Here is a 25,297-nt window from a genome sequence, read left to right as displayed (position 1 = left end):
AAACTTCATTTTTCTCATTCTTGAATTCTTTACTTATACTACAATCCATATATGAAATAAAAGCAATAGAATAATTAGTAAATGAATTAAGTTTATACAAAGTATGACTTCAATCAAAACTTTATCCCAAAATGAATTAAACTTGCATGTTCCTGGGCTATTACAGCTTATACTGATTATTTTAATCTGCTCTTCCATCATTTAAAAAAAAAAGTATTTTGATAAGTTCTAACATTTATTGTTTAAGTATCATGCAAAAAGAAACTCATGAAGTGAAACCCCTTCTACAAACTACCAACTTATTTTAACACCAGATTGTTACAAGACTTAAATAAGAAAATATACATTCTTTTTAAAAAAAGGACTATGATTATTACTTCAGTGTATTCTCAGAAACTAGCATGGTTCTTGGAATCCAATAAAAGTTGTCACCTAAAATTAAAACAATACTCCACTATTACACAATGTATGTAATGTGCTATAGTAGATCTTGGGACAAATAAAGAAGCCTCGTGTGGAAAAACCAGTAATTTAGGAAGATGAAATTTCATTTGGTCTAAATATAGTCTATAGTTCAGTGAAACGTACTGTCCCAATATTATTTTCTTAGTGTTGACAAATGCACCATGTTTAAGCAGGCAGTTAACATCAGAGGAAGCCAGGTGAAGGGCATACAGGAACTCAGTACTATCTCTGCAACTTTCCTGTAAATCCAAAATTACTCCAATATGAAAGATAATTAAGAAAAGGAAAAGAAAGGAAAGAGGGAAAGAAAGAGAAAAGGAAAAAGGAAAGGAATGAACAGAACTCAGGAAAGAAGCTAACACACAGTAAGCATAAATAAATGCTATCTGTTAAATTTTTAGTAACTACAACGGCTTATTTAAATTGGAACAAAAAATACGCCAACTTACCATATTTATTTTCAAAGAAGGACTGTGCAGAGACATGAGATGTATGCCAATGGGAAGAAACACGCTTGCCTTTACAAAATCCAGGAAGTAGACTGTCTACTAGTTGATCAATCTGTCCAAGTTTTAATTCGGATAATCCAAGGTCTCTTAAATTAAGTACAGGCTATAAAAGAGTGAGTCAACCAAGTTAGCAATTAATAACAAGATATTTAACTTAAAGAGTTCTTATTAGTTGAAAAATTATGGATTCAAAAAATCTAACAAAGGTATTAAGTCTTTTTTTTTCTAGTATTTAAAAACTAAATTCGAAAAAAAAAAGAAAAAACAAATTGGTGCAAATATTTATTTTTAAAATGACGTTATTTATTTATTTGCCAGAGCAGACAGAGCAAAAGCAGGGGGAGCAGCAGGCAGAGGAAGAAGCAGGCTCCCCGCTGAGCAAGGAGCCCGATTTGGAACTCGATCCCAAGACCCTGGGATCGTGACCCAAGGTGAAGGCAGACACTTAACCAACTAAGCCACCCAGGCATCCCTGGTGCAAATATTTTTATAGTTCTGGTTCTATGGAGGTTAGTCATATGAGATTTGACAAAGGTTAAAAATATATTCCCAATAGTGCCTCTAAGTTACAGACTTTTAAAGCTTCCTTCAGTCTCTAATGTCCATAAACAAAAGCACATTTGATTTTTAAAAAAGGGGGGGGAATATGCTGTTACCAAAGGACATCTCACTCCTCTGGTCTCAGGTTCCTGAGATCCTACTTTGAACTGAGAGGTTCTATAATTACCCATACCTAACTTATCTAATAAAGAGGAAAACTGAATAAAGTAAAAAATGTGTGGGGGCAGCTGGGTGGCTCAGTGGGTTAAAGCCTCTGCCTTAGTTAGGCTCAAGTCATGATCCCAGGGGTCCTGGGATGGCTCTCTGCTCAGCAGGGAGCCTGCTTCCCTTCCCCTCTCTCTGCCTGCCTCTCTGCCTACTTGTGACCTCTCTGTCAAATAAATAAAAATTTTTCAAAAAAATATGTGAAAACCAGGGAAGAAAGTAACTCACATTAAAACAGTTCTAAACTAACTACAAAAAGGATAGAATTGAGTTGTTTTCTTGTCCAAAGGAGCTGTCATGACATAAAAGACAAATAAAAATTAGCCCCAGACAGCCAGAAGTTCTAGCACGGGAAGCAAAAATGAACAGAACAAGTATCAGCTTCTGATGACTGATGTGAAGTTAGATTCCTAAAAATTTCACACACGCAAAAATAAATGAATGAAGTAAGATCCATGGATTATATAGTTCTGGACTGATGCCCAGGCTACTAGCTTTAGACAAGTCATTCATATTCTCAGAATCAATTGCCTCATTAGTAAAATGCCTATGAAACATGCCCTGCCAACTTCACAACAAGGTGGTATGGATCAATGGAAAAGATGACGTGTTGCTCATCTGACATCCAAACACCAAGGCAAGCATAATTAAAGGCATGATGAAATAAAATACTTAAAAGTGCTCTTTATTAAAAACTACACAATATAAAGCGTATCATTACAATGAAAACAGCACTATAATAGTCAAAAGCTACTTTTCAAAAGTTATCCTTTATTATTGTTTTTTTAATAGGCTCCACGCCCAGCATGGAGTCTGACATGGAGCCCAGTGCAGGGCTTGAACTCATGACCCTAAAATCAGAACCTAAGCTGAAATCAAGAGTTGGACACTTAACCAAAGGGGCCACCCAGGTGCTCCTCAAAAGCTATCTTTTAAAATGGGAAGCCAAAACGTCTATTTATAATGCAAATACTTCAAAAGGGAAATGCACATTCTTAACTAAAAATTACTTCCCTTACTTACTGGCTGTCAGGTCCTTGAAATGTAAGAATAAGGTACATATTTATGCACAGCAATTATCATACAATATAATAACTGCTATTATAGAAGTATTTAAAACAAAAAGTGGTAAAGGGCGCCTGGGTGGCTCAGTGGGTTGGGCCTTTGCCTTCGGCTCGGGTCATGATCTCGGGGTCCTGGAATCGAGCCCCGCATCCGGCTCTCTGCTCAGCAGGGAGTCTCATTCCCCCTCTCTCTCTCTGCCTGCCTCTCTGCCTACTTGTGATCTCTCTCTGTCAAATAAATAAATAAAATCTTAAAAAGAGAGAGAGAGAACAGAGAGCAACTAATTTCCAAAGTCAGATACAGCTTCACTAAGGTAACACCTTATTTCCAAAATATGGGAAACCTGGGGGTAAGGGACAAACAAAATGTCATCAAAGCACCTGGAATGTTTCAGAAGTAGTCCAAAGATCAGTGATGACAGAATGAACTAGATAGGCTAAGGTCAAATTGTAAAGAGCCTTGTCTGAATTTAATTCCATAGCTAATTTACTAGTTTTGTTTTATAGGTAGAAAATAGAAGACAAAGATAATAAACTGGATGAAAAAAGGCTGACGGAACAAGAGAAAAAATGGTATGAGCCTGAACCAAGCCCGAGCGAAAGACAGAAATAACAAATCACGGACAACAGACATTTGGAAAAATCAACAAGAGGACTGAGAGGAAGAAGGGTTCTGGGTGGACACTCTATCAATTTATTATCTCGTAGCTCCTCTTCATCCTTTTTGTTGGCTCCATGGACAATGATCTGGGCTCTTTAAATATTTTTCCCTTGCCAGCTGGGACAATGTAAACTTTGTCAGTAAAGAGCACGGGAGACACTGTAAGAGGAAAGTGGGGTTTTTTTTGTTTTTTTTGTTTTTTTTTTTTTGTTTTTTTTTTTAAAGATTTTATTTATTTATTTGACAGAGAGAGATCACAAGTAGGCAGAGAGGCAGGCAGAGAGAGAGGAGGAAGCAGGCTCCCCGCTGAGCAGAGAGCCCGATGTGGGACTCGATCCCAGGACCCTGAGATCATGACCTGAGCCGAAGGCAGCGGCTTAACCCACTGAGCCACCCAGGCGCCCCAAGAGGAAAGTGTTTTTGTATCTGGTTCCGGTGTGCTCCTTCAGCAGGGTCCTACGTGCAGCACCCATGGTGTTTCTAGCATCTGCCTGCCACTTGTACGGCTTCTCCAAAACTTGGCTTCTACAGTAAACAGTGGCTTCTATAGTAAACAAGTAGCAGCTTTTCCAGTAAGCGACATTCCCATGAACAGCCTTCCCTGCTACCCTGCATGACAGATTTCCATCAAGTGCAGCTAGCATGACACAGCTACTTAGCCAGTCGATGAGCCAAGGCCATGCCCTCTTCCAATAAGGTCAGGACCTCAGCCGTGGGTGAAGAACTCTTCCTGCCATTGTGCCATCTCAGTCCTAAGAGTATTAGCTACTCCTTAAATCTGCTAGTACTCTGTGTTTTAGAGTTTACTTATTACTAGCCAATTCCTAGCTATTCCAATCCCTTAAAAAAACAGGGTTTTTAAAATGTTAACTAAAAAAATTACACTAATTTTTAGCATTATAACTATGTGGTTTCTCTATCCTGGTTGGAACCAGACTGATAGAAAGGGCCAAACCCACTGCAAGTTCAAATACAATGTAATGTGAGAATAGCCAAGTTTGGACATCTTAATTTTGAGGTCCCTGAAATTCTCTTCAGAGGGTCTTTTTTTTTTTTTTTTTTTAAATACATTCTTCTCAAGATGCTTAACTTTATTTTTTTTTTTGAGATTTTTATTTATTTGACAGAGATCACAAGAAGGCAGAGAGACAGGCAGAAAGAGAGGAAGGGAAGCAGGCTCCCTGCTGAGCAGAGAGCCAGATGTGGGGCTTGATCCCAGGACCCTGGGATCATGACCTGAGTGGAAGGCAGAGGCTTTAATCCACTGAGCCACCCAGGACCCAGGTGCCCCTTCAGAGGGGTATTTTAACAAGGCACTAATAAGTGACTTCAAAGATTTTTTTTTTTTTTAAAGATTTTATTTATTTATTTGACAGAGAGAGATTACAAGTAGGCAGAGAGGCAGGCAGAGAGAGAGGAGGAAGCAGGCTCCCCGCTGAGCAGGGAGCCCGATGCGGGACTCGATCCCAGGACCCTGAGATCATAACCTGAGCCGAAGGCAGCGGCTTAAACCACTGAGCCACCCAGGCGCCCGACTTCAAAGATTTAAAGTAAATTTAGGGTTGGGGATATATTTGGGAGTCATCAGCATATTATACACACACACACACACACACACACACACACATTTACATACATACATGAAAATGCGTAACGTGACCTGGGAGAATGTGCATTAACAAATATCAGATCAAGGATAAATGCAAAGCACACCAAGTATTTAAGGGGCTAGCAACAACAACAATAAAAAAAAAGAAAAAGAAAAAGAAAAAAAAGCCCGCAAAACAGAAAGAGAAAAACCATCCTCAATGTAACATCACTCACTACGAGGAAATGTTCAGCAAGACCAGATGCTAAGGGAAGTTGAACAAGATGTGGCTTTTTAAAAAGGTCTGCACTTAAGCATAAAGGAAATCAATAACTTTGGCAAAATAAGTCTATAAAATGGTACAAAGTAAGCCAAACTATGATGATATGTAGTATAAGAATAAAAGTTTAGCAAGTATAGTTACAAGCTCAAACTACTATTTCAAGAAGTCTGAAAACAAAAGGAAAAGAAGTCAGTAGCTTTTGAAGGAAGTTGAAAGAAAGTTTTTAAAATTACATTGTGGGGATATCTGGGTGGCTCAGTGGGTTAAGGCCTCTGACTTTGGCTCAGGTCATGATCCCAGGGTCCGGGGATCCAGCCCAGCATCAGGCTCTCTGCTCAGCAGGAAGTCTGCCTCCCCCGGCCCCCGCCCGCCTGCCTCTCTGCCTGCTTGTGATGTCTATCTGTCAAATAAATAAATAAAATCTTTTAACCCACTGAGCCACCCAGGTGCCCCTAAATAAATAAATAAAATCTTTTAAATAAATTAATTAATTAACAAAATTACACCGTGGAGTGGATATTTGGATAAGCAAGACCTGACTGAGGAAAGCAAGGCCACCACATAGCAAAGGAGGTAAGAGTAGAGAGTAGAGATGAGGCAGGATGCTTAAGGATAAAGAAAAAGTTCTGTAAAGCAATAAAGAACACTCACTAAAGGCAAACAGGACTAATGAGGGTGTATCAAAAGGGCCCCGATTCTATTATCTGAGACCATTACTCAAAAGCTCAACATTGGCTTCTAGAGTTTAGTTACTTTTCAAGGCCCTGACCTAGCAATTTCACTTAACAAAATAGTCTTTAGCAACACAGACAGTAAAAGTGATGTTGTTTATAGCAACAAAATTCTGGGAACTATATCCAAAATGGGATAGCATACAAGAAACACCTGGAAGTCATTAAAAATATAGAAATGGGGACTCCTGGGTGTCTCAGTAGGTTAGGCATCCGCCTTCAGCTCAGGTCATGTCATGATCCCAGGTCCTGGGATTGAGTCCTGCGTCAGCCTCTCTGCTCAGCAGGGAGTTGAATTCTCCCTCTCCTTTTCCCTCTCCCCCTGCTTGTGCAGTCACTCGCTCGCTCTTTCTCTCTCTCATAAATAAAATCTTCAAAAAATATATATATATAGAAAATGTATAGCATAACAAGTCCACAAAGACTATTAAATGAACAAAGCAGAATTTAAATCAGCATATACATTAAATTAAACCAATCATAAAATTTTAAAAGTACAGGGGCGCCACGGTGGCTCAGTTGGTTAAGCATCCAACTTTTGATCCTGGCTTGGGTCTCAAAGCCATGGTCAGGAGTTCAAGCCCCCCCAAAAAGTGTGAGAGCAAAAGAGACTTGACATGTAAATACAAAATGTTAATAGCATTATCTCTGGGGAACAGGATCACAGGAGAATTTTATTTCTTCCACCCATACAGTATTTTCCAAAATTCCTAAAAGTAACACAATATTGCTGTAGGCAGCAACTCTGATACATGTATTTTCATCATGCAGGCTCTCTTGGACTATAATTTGGGAGAGGCTTATCATCACAGTAGAAAGACAATGGACGGGGCGCCTGGGTGGCTCAGAGGGTTAACCTCTGCCTTCAGCTCAGGTGATGGTCTCAGGGTCCTGGGATCCAGCCCCGCATCAGGCTCTCTGCTCAGCCAGAAGCCTGCTTCCACCCCCTCTCTGCCTGCCTCTCTGCCTACTTGTGATCGCTCTCTCTTTGTCAAATAAATAAATAAATAAAGACAATGGACTGCCTATAGAAAGAAGCAATAGGAACTGGGTAAATGTTATAAAAGCAAAGCCTAAAGACTCTGATGACAAACTTTTCTTCTAATTAAAATTTTATCCCAAGACTGACTCTAACCCTACCGAGAAGTGAACACTTTTTCAACTCCTCCTCTACTGTTCTGTCATAGCCCCTGATATCAGGAACAGGAACATAAGTTACTTATGGATTAAAGAGGTTTTTAGGAACTTTAACTAGAAATTATAATGTTTTCTATGAAAAATGTATTCTGAGCTACATGCAGCTATCTTACTAATAAACCTTGTAAACACAAAGATTCCTAGGCTGCAAATTCCCTGTATCCTAGGAAACACCAATGTTATAATCCTCGGAACACTGAAAGTAGTTTCACAGTGTATGTATTTCACCTTCAGGTACCTTCTAACTTCAATTACGCTGAACACTCCCATAAGGCAGTAGATGGGATCTTCTTAACTATTCTATCTTCCTTGAGACTTGGGAGGTAATTCTGGTCAGTTCATTGTGGGTTCACTTCTACTGCTGGAGCAATACAAAATATCTAAATGGTATCACACAACTAGTAATCTAGGAAGTGAATACCAAATACACTTCCAAGTGAATTTTTTTTTCAAGGTCGGCTCCATGCCCAACATAGGGCTCAAACTCACAACCCTGAGATTGAGAGTCCCCTGCACTACCAGCTGAGCCAGCCACGCACCACTGCCCCATGACATTTTTAACAAAGTAGGGGCGCCTGGGTGGCTCAGTGGGTTAAGCCTCTGCCTTCAGCTCAGGTCATGATCCCAGGGTCCTGGGACTGAGACCCGCATCGGGCTCTCTGCTCAGTGGGGAGCCTGCTTCCTCCTCTCTCTCTGCCTACTTGTGATCTCTGTCAAATAAATAAAATCTTAAAAAAAAAAAAAGACAAAGTAACTTTTCTTTAGGTACAATAAAGCCAGAATTCGACATCTTTAATCATAAAGGACATAAGCTAAAAACAGAAATGACCTTGCTACAAGTGCCTATCCACAGAGAGACATTTCAGACATTTTTACAACATACTAAATCAAAAACACTGTTTCTCACACAATCAGGGTAAAAACTATTACCTCACTGCCAGCAGCCTCATGCTCAGGAACTACATCTCGATGGGGGTTTTGCGAAGCCGACGCACTGACAGAAACAGATGTGCTTTTTGGTGAATGGAAGGCATTGATGAGGTGACTCAGAGGAACTGTAACCTAAAAGAAGATCAAAGGTGAAATTAAGTGGTGTGCTTTTTAAAATTAAAACAGAAAAAAGTCTTTTCATAATCAGGATCTGGGATTTGTAAAAAGTCTGATGCACTGTGCATCAGAACTATATATTAAAAAATATAAAACTCAGATGTATTGCTAGTAAGAAAAAAACCGGATAAATTCTTCCAGGACAGTAGTCTGGCTATATGAATCCAAAGCATTAAAAATATATTATTTTAGGGGCGCCTGGGTGGCTCAGTGGTTAAATCCTCTGCCTTCGGCTCAGGTCATGATCTCAGGGTCCTGGGATCGAGCCCCACATAGGGCTCTCTGCTCAGCGGGGAACCTGCTTCCTCCTCTCTCTCTCTGCCTGCCTCTCTGCCTACTTGTGATCTCTGCCTGTCAAATAAATAAATAAAATATTAAAAAAAATATATATATATATTATTTTATTCCCCATTAATCTATTTCCTAGTAGTTTATTCTAAGGAAAAAAATCTGAAAAGTGCTTGTATATGCATTGATGACAATTTTCATTAAAACATTTTAAAAGCAGTGGAAGGTAGAAATGCCCACCATTAAGACAGTGGGCTAAATAAACAATACCACCACAAAATGAAATATTTCAGACTTAAAAAAAAAAAAAGTAAGCATATATCCAGAATTTTATTTATCTCAACTTCCTCACTGCACCATCCTATTCTCACCCTATTCTAAGTCACCATCATCTATACATAGACTTTTGCAACAGCCCTCCTAACTACTCTCCCTGAACCTGCTCTATTAAAAACAAAGTCAGATCTCATCACTCCTTGGCTTAAAACCCTCCAACAGCTTCTCTTTTCACTCACAATAAAAGCAAAAGTCCTAAGCATTATGACACAGAAAGCCCTCCACAGTTATCGCCTTTCCAAATCTACCCACCACCATGTTCTACTTCATTCTTTCTATTTCAGCCATACTGGCCTCCTTCCTGTTCTTGGAACAACACCTAGCAAGCTCTCACCTCAAGGACTTTGTTTTATTCCCTTTGTCTAGTTTGCTCTCTGACTTTAGTTCTTAACTCAAATGTCATCTTCTCTTTTCCCTACCTAACCTATTCAAAATTTCAACAACCCTCCCCTAAAAAAATATTCCTTACCCTTTTCACTACTCCATGCTCTCTTCTTGACAGTTCTAATCTCTAACACGCTTTATACATCATCTACTTATTTATCTATACATTGTTTCTCTTGTTTCTCTCTCAACCAATTCTGACACCAGCTGGTTGTCCAACAATCCAATTCTCAAACTAACTGCCCAGTGTTAGTGTAGAACCCACAAGTTAAAGGCTCAGCCCCGCCCCCCAAGTCTGTTTCCATTTCAGATACCAGTCACAAGTTCTAAGCCATTCATATTTCTGATCTACCAGCTATAAATCTGGGGTTTCCTCAGTCTCCTCCCCAGGTCTGATAATTTGCTAGAACAGCTTACAGAACTAAGGAATATAATTTACATTTACCGGTCTATTAAGGAAGAAAGGAAGAAAGGAAGGAAGGAAGAAAGGAAGAAAGGAAGGTAGGTAAGTAGGAAGGAAGGGAGGGAGGGAGAAAAGAAGGAATGGGAAGGGAAGAGGAGGGGAGGAGGTAGGGAGAAAATGGGAGGGAGTAAGGAAGGAAAAGAAAGGAAAGAGGGAAAGGAAAGGAAAGGGGAGAGGGAAGGAGGGAAAGAAGGGAAGTGCTTGGGTGTCTCAGTCGGTTAAGCATCCACCTTCAGCTTGGGTCATGATCTCAGGGTCCTGGGATGGAGTCCTGCATAAGGCTCTCCACTTAACAGAGTCTACTTCTCCCTCTTCCTCTGGGATCACTCTTGCTTTCACGCCCTCTCAAATAAGTAATTAAAAATCTTTTGGAAAAAGGGAAGGAGAGAAGAGAGGAAGGAAGGAAGGGGGCAAGATGTGGAATGCATCACCCTTCTGAATGGTGAATCTTTGCACTGAATCTCATTGCTTAAGAGTTTCTAAAGAGGGGCGCCTGGGTGGCTCAGTGGGTTAAGCCGCTGCCTTCGGCTCAAGTCATGATCTCAGGGTCCTGGGATCGAGTCCCGCATCGGGCTCTCTGCTCAGCAGGGAGCCTACTTCCCCCTCTCACTCTCTGCCTGCCTCTCCATCTACTTGTAATTTCTCTCTATCAAATAAATAAATAAAATCTTAAAAAAAAAAAAAAAGAGTTTCTAAAGAGATCAATCCCTAGGCCAGCCCTCCCCTCCAAAAAGCCTGGGGAGTTAGGGCTGAGAGTTCCCACCTACTAGGTCTTTCAGGCTGTCTAAAGACCCTATCCTAAATCACCTCATAAGCACTAAATCCAGGTGTGATCCAAAGGGGTGCCTCAGAAATACGACACTCCTACCACACGGGAAAATACAAGGGCTTTAGAAGCTTCATGACAAGAAATGGGGAAAAAGACCTAATATTTACCTTTTATTATACACCACAGTCTCCCACTAAAATCTAAGTTTGATGTGGCAAGGGATTTTTTTTCTCTATTTTACTTTATTTATGTACTTATTTAATATAAAACTGTTAACAGAGTTAGGTGTCCCTGGAAAAAGACAAACATAGCTTTCTTGACATAAGGCCCCCAGCCATCTTGTGAGAGAATATAAAACAGCTTAACAACATGCTCTCATCTGATTTTTTTTTTTAAAGATTCTATTTATTTATTTGACAGACAGAGATCACAAGTAGGTAGAGAGGCAGGCAGAGAGAGAGGAGGAAGCAGGCTCCCCGCTGAGCAGAGAGCCCGATGTGGGGCTTGATCCCAGGACCCTGGGATCATGACCTGAGCCAAAGGCAGAGGCTTTAACCCACTGAGCCCGCCAGGCGCCCCTCTTTTTTTTTCTTTTTTAACTATTTGTTATTTTGACTAAATTATCTCTTCTAGTATTAGAGCATTGAAAATACTCTTTCTTTGCTCTTAATACTTGTCTGAAATGTTAAGCTTGCCAGGGCGATAGGTACTCGTTCCTCTAGATGGCACACTTACATTGTTATTAAGGAAAAGGATGATTAGCTAGTATACATTTTAGGTTCAAATGTATATGAAACTTAAAGATATAAAAACTTTATCATAGTCTTACTTGTTACAGTGTAAGGGTTTCATTCCAATGGAGTTTTTAAAATTAATACTAATTTATCCTTGGATATTAATTTCAATATTCCATGACATATTTATAATACTTTATATGTTTTCTTTAATTTGTTATTTCACTTGACCGTAACAGTTTTGTTCAGAATTTCTAACAATGTTTATTTTTAATAATTGTGTTATTTTTATATGACGTGTGCTTCTTGCTGTTGGTAAACTCATTTTACAGTAGTATAGCTGTCACTGACTGACAGGTAAGTTGTTAGCAAATAAGAGAATAGAAAAGTAGATCTTTTCTGGCCATTTGCAGTGAATAAACTGGTGAAGTCTCACAAGGCAAAGGGAGCAAACCTGCCTTTACTTTTTAACATGTATATTGAATAGAGAAAAAGATTTTTTTGTTCACAGACCTTATTTAAAAAGCAGATAAGTATAATACATACTTACGTATCTTTAAGTATAGCTGCCCAAGTAGTCCTCACTTATCCATGGGATAGATTTTGGGTTAAAAATAGAACGTTCGCAAGTATGAAACTAATCTTTGAGAACCAAGCTTGCCTTATCAATCAATCAATCAATCATTCAGTCAATCGGGTAGGCTCCATGGTGGGTGTTTAAAAGCTCCATGCCTTAAGAGACTCTTAATCTCACAAAACAAACTGAGGATTGCTATGGGGAGGAAGGGGGAGGGATGGGGTGGCTGTGTTACGGATATTGGGGAGGGTAAGGTGCTATGGTGAGCCCTGTGAAATGTGTAAGCCTGATGATTCACAGACCTGTACCCCTGGGGCAAATAATACATTCTATGTTAATTTTTTTTTTTTAAATATTTTATTTATTTATTTGACAGAGAGAGAGATCACAAGTAGGCAGAAAGGCAGGCAGAGAGAGAGGAAGGGAAGCAGGCCCCCTGCTGAGCAGAGAGCCCGATGCGGGCCTCGATCCCAGGACCCTGAGATCATGACCTGAGCCGAAGGCAGCGGCTTAACCCACTGAGCCACCCAGGCGCCCCACTATGTTAATTTTTTTAAAGAAAGCTTCATGCTTTTTTATCTTTTATAAATAGAAATGAATATAGTTCACTTTTTTTAAGGCATATACTTTTTATGGTTTTTGCTTCTACTACGTTTTCTGCCTCTTAGATACCTGCTTTTTTTAATTTCAGGACTCATATGAACGAGCGAAACATATCTTGAAGACTCATGCAAAAGAGCATAAGAATCTAGCAGAAGCTTTACTAACCTATGAGACTTTGGATGCCAAAGAGATTCAAATTGTTCTTGAGGGAAAGAAATTGGAAGTGAGATGAGAACTCTTAACATGGATGCATTGCCGGTTTTGCTGCAGGAATATAGAAGTAGCATTTCCGTAGTCTCCTTTTGCGATGCTTTTCTCCCATTTTTGCCTTGGTATCACTCAAGAGTGTGAAACACTTTGTCTCTCTTTTGTCACATTTAATCTAATTCTGTTTATTTTCATGATGACACCTATGGTAAATTATCAACCTAGCAAATATGTTAAAGAAAATAAAGAACTACTAGGATTGGAAACAGCTTGTTTGAAAAATGTTAATCAGTTATTCACTTGAAAATAAGTAATGATTTTATGGTTGGTTCCTCTACTAGATGTGAATAAAAATTGTGCCTTTAGCTCTTGGGAAGTACTTTTACTTGGCAACGTAAAATTATCGAAGGATTATCTTTGTTTTTAGATAGTACCATTTATCTTTGACGAAGAAATGCTGCCGTTTGGCTCAAGTGAAGCATATTTCTACATAGGCCAGTGGAAACTTCATTAAGATGCACTTAATTAGGGGCGCCTGGGTGGCTCAGTGGGTTAAGCTGCTGCCTTCGGCTCAGGTCATGATCTCAGGGTCCTGGGATTGAGTCCCGCATCGGGCTCTCTGCTCAGCAGGGAGCCTGCTTCCCTCTCTCTCTCTGCCTGCCTCTCCATCTACTTGTGATTTCTCTCTGTCAAATAAATAAATAAAATCTTAAAAAAAAAAAAAAAGATGCACTTAATTATTGTGCTCCTGATTTTCCATACTAAAATAGTTGTTTTTGTCTATCTAAGTGAGAATTGTAAATGTACAGATTTAATCAGAATTTAAATGATTACAACCTCTTAGAAATGCAGCTTGCATTTTCATGGTCTTTTTTTTTTTTTTAAACATCATCATTCTTACTAATGGAATTTATTTCAGAGTAGCAAATATTTTGTTAAATAAAAAGTGAGTCACTTCAAAATCTGAATAACTATATAATTATGCTTGGTATTAAAAGAAAGATTAGCCTCAAATCTCAGTCCTTTCAAAGTGAACTTTGAATTACCCTCCTGGTTATGCGAAGTCATGTTTGCTTTTCATTCAGATTTTGTGAACATGAACATGTTGTTACAGGATTTACAGATGACTTTATTTAACTGAATAGAGAATTATTTTAGAGCTTATTGTATTGGCTTTACAACCAGATTATATTCTTGAAGTGATTTTATTAAAATTACCTACAGTTTTCTAATAACTTTTAAGCTGTATATGGTCTTCATTGAAGAAGTTGACAGAGGGAGTTTGCTATACTATATCTTGCCTCTTTTTTTTTTTTTGTAATTTAAAATTTTGATCTAATTTCAAACTTACAGAAATGTTACTTGAGTAATACAAGGAACACCCGTGTACCCTTGATCCAGATTCATTGTCCCATTTTTTTAATTGGCCACTTCCCTTTTCCTTTTCTCTCCTCTTTCATCCTTCCCTGTCCCTCTTTCCTTCCTTCCTTCTCCCTGTGTATATACATGGCTTTGTGAGGATGCATGTTTTTATTTTTCCTAGATAGACTTCTGGGGTTGAAATTGCTGGGTCATGTAGTAAGTTTCTGTTTACCTTTGTATGGACCTGATGATATGCATCATTCTCCATATCTTCTACAGTATATTCTTAGAGTCTTTTTGATAAAAAAAAAGTCATTCTTTTTGATAAAGTCATTCTGGTGTGAATGAAATATTATCTCATGGATTTACATACGTTTATCTACACTAGTGATTCCTCTCCAGTTTTATTGGCCATGTGTATATTTTCTTTAGAGAAACGTCCATTCAGAGCACCCTCACTGTCACTTTTGGGTTCTTATTATGTGGTGTAAGATACCATATATTCTGAACACAAGTCCCTTTTTTTTTTTTTAAGATTTTATTTATTTATCAGATAGTGATCACAAGTAGGCAGAGAGGCAGGCAGAGAGAGAGAGAGGAGAAAGCAGGGTCCCTGCTGAGCAGAGAGACTGATGTGGGGCTTGATCCCAAGACCCTGGGATCATGACCTGAACCGAAGGCCGAGGCTTTAACCCACTGAGCCACCCAAGCACCCCTACTTTGGTTAATTCTTAAAATCATTAGCCAATGTAATAGGAATAGCAAATGTAGTAGGAATCTGGCAATTTGGGGGAAGCTGGTTTTGTATTAGCTATTGTCATGGGTCTACTCCCATTACTGTCTTTCTCCTTCACCCATAGTATCACGTATAGTCCAGTTGTAATTACTGGATCAAGCACCACATTAAAAGGATTTTCTGTAGACTCTCAGTATACAGCCCCTATGTATATATGAGCCACACAGCCATCTTGTTTGCATTTTACTTGATTTTTTTTTTTCCAACTGCATCATACCATTCTTTAATATTCGTTCTTTCTGGTGAAATCTTTACCGTCCAATTTGTGTCTTCCCTAAGTAGCTGCCAGAAACTACCAACTTCTGTTAACAAAAGTGTAGATTAAAAAGTTCTTCACTCTGTTGCCAAGTAGATACACAGATATCAAAACAATAACCATTTACAAGTTATAATGGAAAAATATACTATAACAGTAGAAAAATGAAAGAGCCCAGATATAAATATATCAAGAAGTATGCAAAAAAATTAAGCAGGATTTATATAAGGGAAAAGACTACCCGGAAGCTCATAAGACTTAAATTGAAAGACATAACATGGGGGCGCCTGGGTGGCTCAGTGGGTTAAGCCGCTGCCTTCGGCTCAGGTCATGATCTCAGGGTCCTGGGATCGAGTCCCGCATCGGGCTCTCTGTTCAGCGGGGAGCCTGCTTCCCTCTCTCTCTGCCTGCCTCTCCATCTACTTGTGATTTCTCTCTGTCAAATAAATACATTAAAAAAAAAAAAAGACATAACATGTATCTAGATACACTGGAATGGAAAGACATAAGAGTTAAAAAGTTGAGAGACATAAATAACATGTTTCTAGATAAACTGATTCAAGATTGATTCTGTTAAGGTTAATTCTCCTAAACCAAGTTGCAGACAGATTCTCACTGTGAATTGTTTTTAATTTGGTATAGTGATGAAAAATTCATCTCAAATAATGTAGAGGTAAATATTGCCAAGACAATACTGAAAGAGAGGATTAAGAAAGGGGACTATAGACCTGTAATGGATTTTTTTTAAAAAGATTTATTATTTATTTGACAGAGATCACAAGTAGAGAGGCAGACGGGGTTGGGGATGGGGAGAAGCAGGCTCCCTGTTAAGCGGAGAGCCTGATGCGCGGCTCAATCCCAGAACCCTGGGATGTACCTGTAATGGTTATTAGAACATATTTTATAAAGAGGTTAAAAATAGTACAGTATGGATACAAGAGTAGTAGTCAATTGAACAGAATGTAAAACCCAGAATCGGGAGGGTGGGGGGAAACCTGAGAATTTAATTAACGATGAAATGGTATTTTAAACTAGGTGAGAAAAGATGGATTAGTTATGACAAGCAAATAAACTTCTTTTTTTTACTTAGTTCTTAAATGTTGGGGCACCTGTGTGACTCAGTGTGCTAAACTCTGATTCTTCATTTCAGCTCAGGTTATGAAGTCAGGGTCCTGAAATCATACCCGCCCCTCTGTGCTTGGGGTGGAGCCTGTGTAAGAGTCTCTTCTCTCTCTCTCCCATTGCCCCTTCTCCCCGGTATCTACCCCACCCACTCTCTCTCTAAAAAACAAAACAACAGCGGCGCCTGGGTAGCTCAGTGGGTTAAAGCCTCTGCCTTCGACTCAGGTCATGATCTCAGGGTCCTGGGATCCAGTCCCACATCAGGCTCTCTGCTCAGGGGGGGAGCCTGCTTCCTCCTCTCTCTCTGCCTGCCTCTCTGCCTACTTGTGATCTCTGTCTGTTAAATTAAAAAAAAAAAAAAAAAAAAAGATCTTAACAAAACAAAACAAACCTTAAATGTTACACCATGTTCCAAAATAAAGCTTAAAGATTTAATTGGGAAATAACAGCAAAAAATAAAAGTAAAGAAAATGTAAGTGTAAGGCTGGGCGTAATGGGAGCATTAAGAGGCAGGCAGAAATGCATTTTTGTCTGGAGAACGTGCCTGGTTTTCCCCTCATAAGTTTGCACTTGATGATACACATTGCCAAGTCTCTGACCATGAAAACAGGTTTTTTCAAAACTTATTTTTTTGACAGGGAGAGGGAGAGACAGAGAAAAAGAAGGAAAGAAAGAAAGAAAGAGAAGCCCACTCCCCGCTGAGCCAGGAGCCCAGGATCATGCCCCAGGGATGGCAGGTACCCAACGAACTGAGCCACCCAGGCATCCAGGCGCCCCTGAAAACGACTTTTTATTGCTGCATCTGCTCAATTCCATGGAGACCGGCTGGGACCCGGAGGGATATAGAAGAGGAATAAACTAAGGAATAGCCTTTTTTTTAAGGGACATTTTCTAGGGGAGGAGGCATTCATCCTTAAGTTTCATGCACTCTAGCCTCAGTAGTATATAAGGACTGCTTTTCCACACCGGCGACTGTAACCTCTGCGGATATAGTCAGAAAGGGTCAGCCAACTCCCATTAACGTTTCAGGGAACCCTCCCCGCATCACTGAGATTTGAGAGGTTTAGGTCTCCTACATGCGCTTTGCGCGCCTTGAGTCCTTGGCCCTTTCTATGCAGGCTCAGGCGCCGCGACGCGGATTTCAGAGGTGCGCAAGCGCATTCGTGCTTGGCGTCATGGTTACGGTTGTTAGGTGCTCCAAGATCCCAAACGCTGGCAAGGTCCGTTTAGCTTCTCTCTAGCGCTAGTGTTGGCGTCTAGAGGCGGCGAAAAGCCGAGCCGAAAAAGCCGAGAGTTGGTGAAGTCTCTAGGCTTTGCGATGAAGAAGTTTTTTGGTTTCGGGGCTGGGAAGGGGCGTTCATCCCCGACCTTTCGCACCGAGCCGATGAATGGCTTGGGGGCCCGGGCTGACAAGAATGAAGAAGTCAACAAGTCGCAGCGCGGGTATAACGTCCGCGTGAAAGATCTCAAAAAGATCCACAGAGCTGCCGCCGTGGGCGACGTAGCGAAAGTGCAGCGGTTGCTACTGCTTGGGAAAGACGTGAATAAAAGAGACAAGATGAAACGGTAATAGGGACTTGGAAGCCGGCGGCGCCAGACGGCGGGGAGGCGTGGGGGACCGGGAGGAACGCGCACCTTCCGGGGCTCAGCCTGTGGAGCCCAGCGGTCCTGTCACCGAGGGCGCTTGGCGGTCTTCCCTCCTGAGGCGCGCAGCAAGGGGTCTAGCGCCCAGGCCGGCTGTCTGAGCAGCAAAACAAAATCCTCAGCTGCCTTTGGACCCACTCATAAGTCCCCGTATAGGTCACTTAAGAGACAGCTTTGACGTGGTTGAACCACATTTCAATAGTGATAGAAAAGAAAGTATTGTAAGGGTCTGCCCCTCCCAGAGGAACTTGCTTGTGGATCCTGAATGCAAGGGTGGGGCAGACTGAGTGGAGACATCCAATCAGTGAGGCGTCTGTATATCCACTGGGGAAATTGTAATTCAATTGGCCGCCTGTGTGGGGGCTGGGCTCAGCCACCCCCATAAAGGTTGCTCTGCCAGGCTGCCAGGGGCTGCTGCTGCAGGAGAGCTGTGCAGTCAGCGGAGAGCAGGGGAGTCAACGGTGAATAGAAGAGCTGTAACAGCTCTTGTAAGAGCTCTAACCGCCTTTGGCGGTTCAGCCTCCGGAGGCCCCGAGCGGCGGCCTCGAGGCGCCTGAGGCCAACTCCAATAAATAGGAAGATACACTTGGTCTTGTGAACTGATGTGAAATGCAGAACCTTTGAGTTTCGAGTGTTTTTAAGATTGAATAACCTTGCTCAGCATGGGTGACCGCAAAAACAACGTAACACCATCTACATGTCACAACTGAGAGAAACTGGGGAATGTTGTCTAATGCCCCATAAAATGGACTGGGTGGGGGGGGATGTAAAACAGCCACTATCAGGCCAGAAGCCTAATCATGTCAGGGGCAATAAATCTGTGGTAAGATCTCCAGTTATCTTTTCAGGATCTAAATCCCTTTAGCCCTCACCAACTAGAGGCAGAAAACTGATGATTCTATCCCTTGCTGCCCCCCCCCCCCCCCCCCCCCCCCCCCCGCTGACCTGGGCTCAGGCACTTTAAGACAACTTTTGCCTCAATTCCATGATGTATTCCCCATCCCACAAGCCTCGTCATGAATATGTACAAACCCTTAGCATAAAACTTTCCCAATTTCGTTATTCAGGGAAACATTTCTCTGGGAAAGAGGCCTAGTGTTCTCCTTTATTTGCTGCCAAGACCTTTCCTTTTCCTATTCTTTGGCTTGGCTGTATCTTTTGGCTTGATAGTCACCAAGAGACAAACCAAGTTTTCAGTAACAAAATGTTTTTATACAATACTTACATGACTATATACTTTAGATTTTATTTTTGTTTTATTCATACTGTATCCCAGTGCAACAATAACGCACAGTAGATGCAAAATATTTTCCTTTTTTTTTTTTTAAAGATTTACTTATTTGACACAGAGAGAGAGATCACAAGTAGGCAGAGAGGCAGGCAGAGAGAGAGGGGAAGCAGGCTCCCTGCTGAGATCAGGACCTGAGCTGAAGGCAGAGGCTTAACCCACTGAGCCACCCAGGCACCCCGCCAAACAAATATTTCTTGAGTAAATGAATAAATTAAATGGGTTCTTACCATCCAGGCATATCTCATTTTATTGTACTTCACAAATACTGCATTTTGTATATATTGGAGATTTGCGGTAACACTGCATCCAACAAGTCTTTGGCACCATTTTTCCAACAGCATTTGCTCACTTCACGTCTCTGTCACATTTTGGTAATTCTCACAGTATTTCAAACTTTTTTATTATTGTATTTGTTATGGTTACCTATGATTAGTGATTTTTGATGTTAATACTGTAATTGTTTTGGGATGCCCTGAATCACACCTGAGTTTAATCAGTAACTGTCATGGGCCTTCTGACTGCTCCACCCATGGGTCCTTCCCATCTCTCTCCCTCTCCTTGGGCTTCCCCATTTGCAGAGACACAACATCAAAATCAGGGCAATTAATAACCCTGCAATGGCATCTAAGTGTTCAAAGGAAAGGAAGAGTCACACATCTCTCAATTCCAATCAAGATTTATTTATGATTAAGCCTGGTAAGGAAAGCATGTCGAAAGCCAAGATAGCCTGAAAGCTAAGCCTCTTGTACTTTGCCAAGTTGTACATGCAAAAGAAAAGTTCTTGAAGTAAATTAAAAGTACCATTATAGTGAACACACAAATGACAAAAAAGCAAAATGAGGCCTTCTTGCTGAAAGTTTTCGTAGTCTGGCTAGAAGATCAAACCAACCTCAACATTCCCCTAAGCCAAAGCTTAATTGAGAGCAACGGCCAAACTGTATTAAATCTATGAAGGCTAAGAGAGGTGAAGAAGCTGCAGAAGAACATTCTGAAGCTAGCAGAGGTTGGTTCATCAGGTTTAAGAAGCCGTCTCCATAACGTAAAAGCACAAGGTAAAGCAGCAAATACAGAAGCTGCAGCAAATTATCCAGAAGATCTAGATGGCACAGATAACTAATGAATAACTATGCAAAACAGATTTTCAGTGTACAAGAAACAGCCTTCTAGTCTAAGATGCCATCTAGAACTTTCATAACTAGAGAGGAGAAGTCAATGCCTGGCTTCAAAAGACAGGCTGGCTCTCTCGTTAGGGACTATTATAGCTGATTCTAAGTTGAAACCAGTGCTTATTTACCATTCTGAAAATCCTAGGCCTTTAAGAATAGTATTAAACGGGGATGCATGGGTGGCTCAGTTGGTTAAGCCACTGCCTTTGGCTCAGGTCTTGATCCCAGGGTCCTGGTATCGCGTCCCACATGGGGCTCCTTGCTTGGCAGACAGCCTGCTTCTCTCACTGCCTCTGCCTGCCTCTCTGCCTGTGTGTGTGTACTCTCTTTTTAAGAAAGTCACTTTCTCTCTTAAAAAAAAAAAAAAAAAAGGAATAGTATTAAATCTATGCTGCCTCTACTCTATAAATGGAAGAACAAAGCCTGGCTGATAGCACATTTATTTAGAATATGATTTAGTCAATACTCTAGGCCCCCTGTTACCAGACCTGCTGCTCATAAAAAAATGATTCTTTCAAAATATTACTGCTCATTGTACAGTACTGGGTAATCAAGGACATTGTGCCAATGTCCTTAATTACCCAAGAGCTCTATTGGATGTGTACAACCAGATTAATGTTGCTTTCCCGTCTGCTAACACAACATTCATTCTACAGCCCATGGGTCAGAAGCAATTTATACTCTCAAGTCTTATTAAAGAAATACATTTTGGGGTGCCTGGGTGGCTCAGTGGGTTAAGCCTCTGCCTTCGGCTCGGGTCATGATCCTGGGGTCCTGGGATCGAGCCCCGCACCGGGCTCTCTGCTCTGCGGGGAGCTTGCTTCCCCCTCTCTCTCTGCCTGCCTCTCTGCCTACTTGTGATCTCTGTCTGTCAAATAAATAAATAAAATCTTTTTTTAAAAAATATATTTTATAAAGACTACAGCTACTAAAGAGTGTGGTTCTTCTGACGGATCTGGGCAAAGTAAACTGAACACCTTCTGGAAAAGGATTCACCATTCCAGATGGCATTAAGAACATTTTCACAGGAAGAGGTAAAAATATCAATATTAACCGGGGTTTGGAAGAAACGGATTCCAAACCTCACGGGCTGACTTTGAGGGGGTCAAGACTTCACTGGAGAGAGTAACTGTAAATGTGGTGGAAATAGCGAGAACTAGAAGCAGACCCTGAAGATGTGAGGGAAGCACTGCAATTCCATGATCCCACTAACACGGATGAGTTGCTTCTTATAGATGAGCCAAGAAAGTGGGTTCTTTTTAAGATTTTATTTATTTGAGAGAGAGTGTGTGTGAGCGAGCGTGCTATTGAGAGCTGGGAGCAGAGGCAGAAGGACAGGGAGAAGCAGGCTCCCCGCTGAGCAGGAAGCCCAATTCAGGGCTCGATCCCAGGACCCTGGGAACATGACCTGAACCGAAGGCAGATGCTTAACCAACTGAGCCACCCAGGTGCCCCAAGAAAGTGGTTCCTGGAGGTGAAATGTACTCTTGGTGAAGATGCTGTGGTGGCCTTTGAAATGACAAAAAATTTGGAATATTACATAAACTGAGTTGATAAGGAAGCGCAGGGTTTGAGATGATTCAGTTCAATAATGAAAGAAGTTCTACTGTGGGTCAGATGCTATCAAATAGCACCACAACCGACAGAGAGATCATTCATGAAAGGAAGAGTCCAACGATATTGCCAACTTCAATGTTGTCTTATTTTAAGAAATTGCCACAGCCACCTCTCACCTTCGGCAGTCACTAGCATGATCAGTCATCAGCCAACAATTGTGAGGCAAGACCCTCCATCCGCAAAAAGATTATGAACGCACAGACGATAGGTGAGCCTGGATGGCTCAGTAGGTTAAGTGTCCAACTCTTGATTCTGCTCGGGTCAGGATCTCAGGATGGAGAGATGGGAGCCCAGTATGGGGTTCCGCACCCAGCAGGGGGTCTGCTTGAGATTCTCTCCCTTTCCGTCTCCCTCTGCTCCCGTGTGTGTGTGTGTGTGTGTGTGTGTGTGTACACTCTATCTCTAAAATACATCTTCAGGGGGAAAAAAAAAAAAGGCACAGGACACCTGGGTGGCTCATTCAGTTAAGTGTCTGCCTTTGGCTCAGGTCATGATCCCACATCTGGCTCTCTGCTCGGCAAGAAGCCTGCCTCCACCCCGGCCTGTGCTCTCTCTCCCTCTCTCTCAGACGAATAAACAAAATCTTTAAAAAAAAAAAACAAAAAACAAAAAAAACCCACAGGGACAGGGGTGCCTGGGTGGCTCAGTTATTAAGCGTCTGCTGGGTCCTAGGATGGAACCCCGCGTCGGGCTCCCTGTTTGACGGGAAGCCGCTTCTCCCTCTTCCACTCCCGCTGCTTGTGTTCCCTCTCTCTCTGTGTGTCTCTGTCAAATAAATATTATCTTTAAAAAAAAAAAAAGCACAGATGATGGTTAGCATTTTTCAACAATGAGGTATTTTTTAAATTAAAGTATTAAATTGTTTTTAATAGATCATAGTATAGTGCAAACATAACTTTTAGATGCACTGGGAAATCCAAAAATTCATTTGACTTTTGTTATTGTTAATACTTGCTTTATTTAATGTGGTAGTCTTGAACCAAACCCACAGTATCTTCAGGGCATGCTTGTCTGCCAGGTTTTGTACTATGCGCTTCATTTATAATATCTCATTTAATCCTTAAAACAGGCATAAGCAATACTTTTTACTTCTTATTTAATTGATAAAGACAGCAAGAATTTAGACAGGTTTAGGGACACGTTCAAAGTCACACTCAACAAGTCAAGTGTATGAACAAAGATTCTAACCAAGATACTCTGACTCCAGATTCCAATTAGACTTTTACTGAAACAGAAATAAATTCACAATATATTGTAAAATTTTAAAAAATTGTTAAATGTAGGGGCGCCTGGGTGGCTCAATGAGTTAGGCCTCTGCCTTCAATTCAGGTCGTGATCTCAGGGTCCTAGGATCCAGCCCCACATCAGGCTCTCTGCTCAGCAGGGAGCCTGCTTCCCCCTCTTTCTCTGCCTGCCTCTCTGCCTACTTGTGATTTCTCTCTGTCAAATAAATAAATAAAATCTTTTAAAAAATTGTTAAATGTAAAACTACATCTTTTTTAAAAAAGCATGCATACACATATTTGTAGAGAGGTAAGAAGTATGAAGGAATATATTCTAAAATACAATGTCTGCACCATGAAATTATGGAGTTTTTAAAAAATATTTATTTATTTATTTGACAGAGAGAGCACAAGCAGGCAGAGTAGCAGGCAGAGGGAGAAGCAGGCTCCCCGCTGAGCAAGGGGCCCAATGTGGGGCTTGATCCCAGAACCCTGGGATCATGACCTGAGCCGAAGTCCTCTCAACCAACTGAGCCACCCAGGTGCTCCGGATTTTTTTTTTCTTATCTGTATTCTCTTTTCAGCATTTTTGGCAGTGAGCATGTATTATTTTTAGGGTGACAAAGAAACAATAAGCTCTTTTAAAACTACAGGAACAAAATTATTTTAAGATACGTATTTTCTGCCCATTTCTTTGAAAAGCTTTATTTCAATTAGTTATAGCGCTTCTCATTCAAAAATGGATTTAAATTACTAAAAAATGGAGGCACCTGGGTGGCTCAGTGGGTTAAAGACTCTGCCTTCAGCTCAGGTCATGATCCCAGGGTCCTGGGATCAAACCCTGCATCGGGCTCTCTGCTCAGCAGGAAGCCTGCTTCCCTTCCTCTCTGCCTGCCTCTCTGCCTACTTGTGATCTCTGTCTGTCAAGTAAATAAATAAAATCTTTAAAAAAAAAAATTACTAAAAGATGGTTTGATCTCTTCTCAATGAAAAAATTAACTTTTTGTATCTTTCCTTACTTCACAGTTTAAATTCAGGCATATTCCATCGATTAAGCAGCCGGGAATTACAAATGTTTACCATCTTTCACAGCGTAAAATGTGTAAGGGTTCTGTGAGCCCAGGTAAGCTTGCCTACAGTACACAAAATACCTTCACCATCTCTACCAACATCATGTACCCCTAACTCTCCATCCAGCTGATGATAAATCTCCTAAAATTGAGTCTTCTCGATATAAACTTCTTGAACTTCAGCTTTAAAGGGTTTAATACTGTTTCCAACAGGCCAAGTCAGACTTCTTTTTCAAACAACTGGTAGGATTCCTCTAGATGTAAGCTAGGATGCAATAGGAAGTTACTCAAGTAAGAGGGTAGAAAGTTATCAGAAGAGAGGAAGGAAAGGGACGAAGGCAGGGAAGGAATATGTTCTGTTTTATAGAACCAACAATTCCAGCCAAGGAGACATGATATTTCACCTGGGAGCCCCTTGCCAGGTGTGTCTCCTTGACAGCCCCTTATGTGAGCCCCTTGCTAGGTGGGTCTCCCTGAAGCCCCTCTGAGCTGTTCTGAAGTTACTTTTAGCACATGATAATGCCAAGATCCCCTAGAAGCTGAGCTTCCCACCATTTTTTTGAACATACAATGTGTGCAATAGCATGCTGACATGCTGGGCCTGAGCAACTGACTTGAAGTGCTCCCTGCCCCAACCCAAAACACACTGAATAAAAGCTTCCCTATACTAATCCCCCAGAGAGCCGTCTGTCCCCTTACTTGTAAGAAGTAATCAAGTCCTTTGTTTTCAACAGTTCCTTGAGTTGTGTTCAACTTGATGCATCTCAAGTGGCAAACCCCTTGAGTTTGGTTACACGGACACTGTCATATTGGTAAATAACATTTCCATGCATCTGGCTGATCAAAACAGAAACATCTCTCTCAATCATCCGTCATATCCAATCTCTCATTAAATTCTACTCCTTGTACAAAACAAAACAAACCAAAAAAACCCCTAACTTGTGGGGCGCGGGTGGTTCAGTTGGTTAAGCGACTGCCTTTAGCTCAGGTCATGAACCCAGGGTCCTGGGATGGAGCCC

General features: G+C 41.0%; 1 protein-coding gene across 1 annotated transcript in view; it reads right to left on the bottom strand.

The window, feature by feature from the left end:
* Positions 1–25,297, bottom strand: part of YME1L1 (YME1 like 1 ATPase) — a 59,524-nt gene that overhangs the window by 31,724 nt on the left and 2,503 nt on the right. Inside the window, exons 2-3 of the mRNA XM_044228856.1 lie at positions 8,194–8,325; positions 915–1,077 (exon numbers count right to left, since the gene is read on the bottom strand). Coding sequence (XP_044084791.1) covers positions 915–1,077; positions 8,194–8,325 — 295 coding nt within the window. The remainder of the gene's footprint in view (positions 1–914; positions 1,078–8,193; positions 8,326–25,297) is intronic.

The sequence above is a fragment of the Neovison vison genome, chromosome 12 (genome assembly GCF_020171115.1).
Source record: "Neovison vison isolate M4711 chromosome 12, ASM_NN_V1, whole genome shotgun sequence".
NCBI lineage: Eukaryota > Metazoa > Chordata > Mammalia > Carnivora > Mustelidae > Neogale > Neogale vison.
Note: the sequence above shows the minus strand (reverse complement) of the source record. Positions and strands in the feature narration are given on the sequence as shown.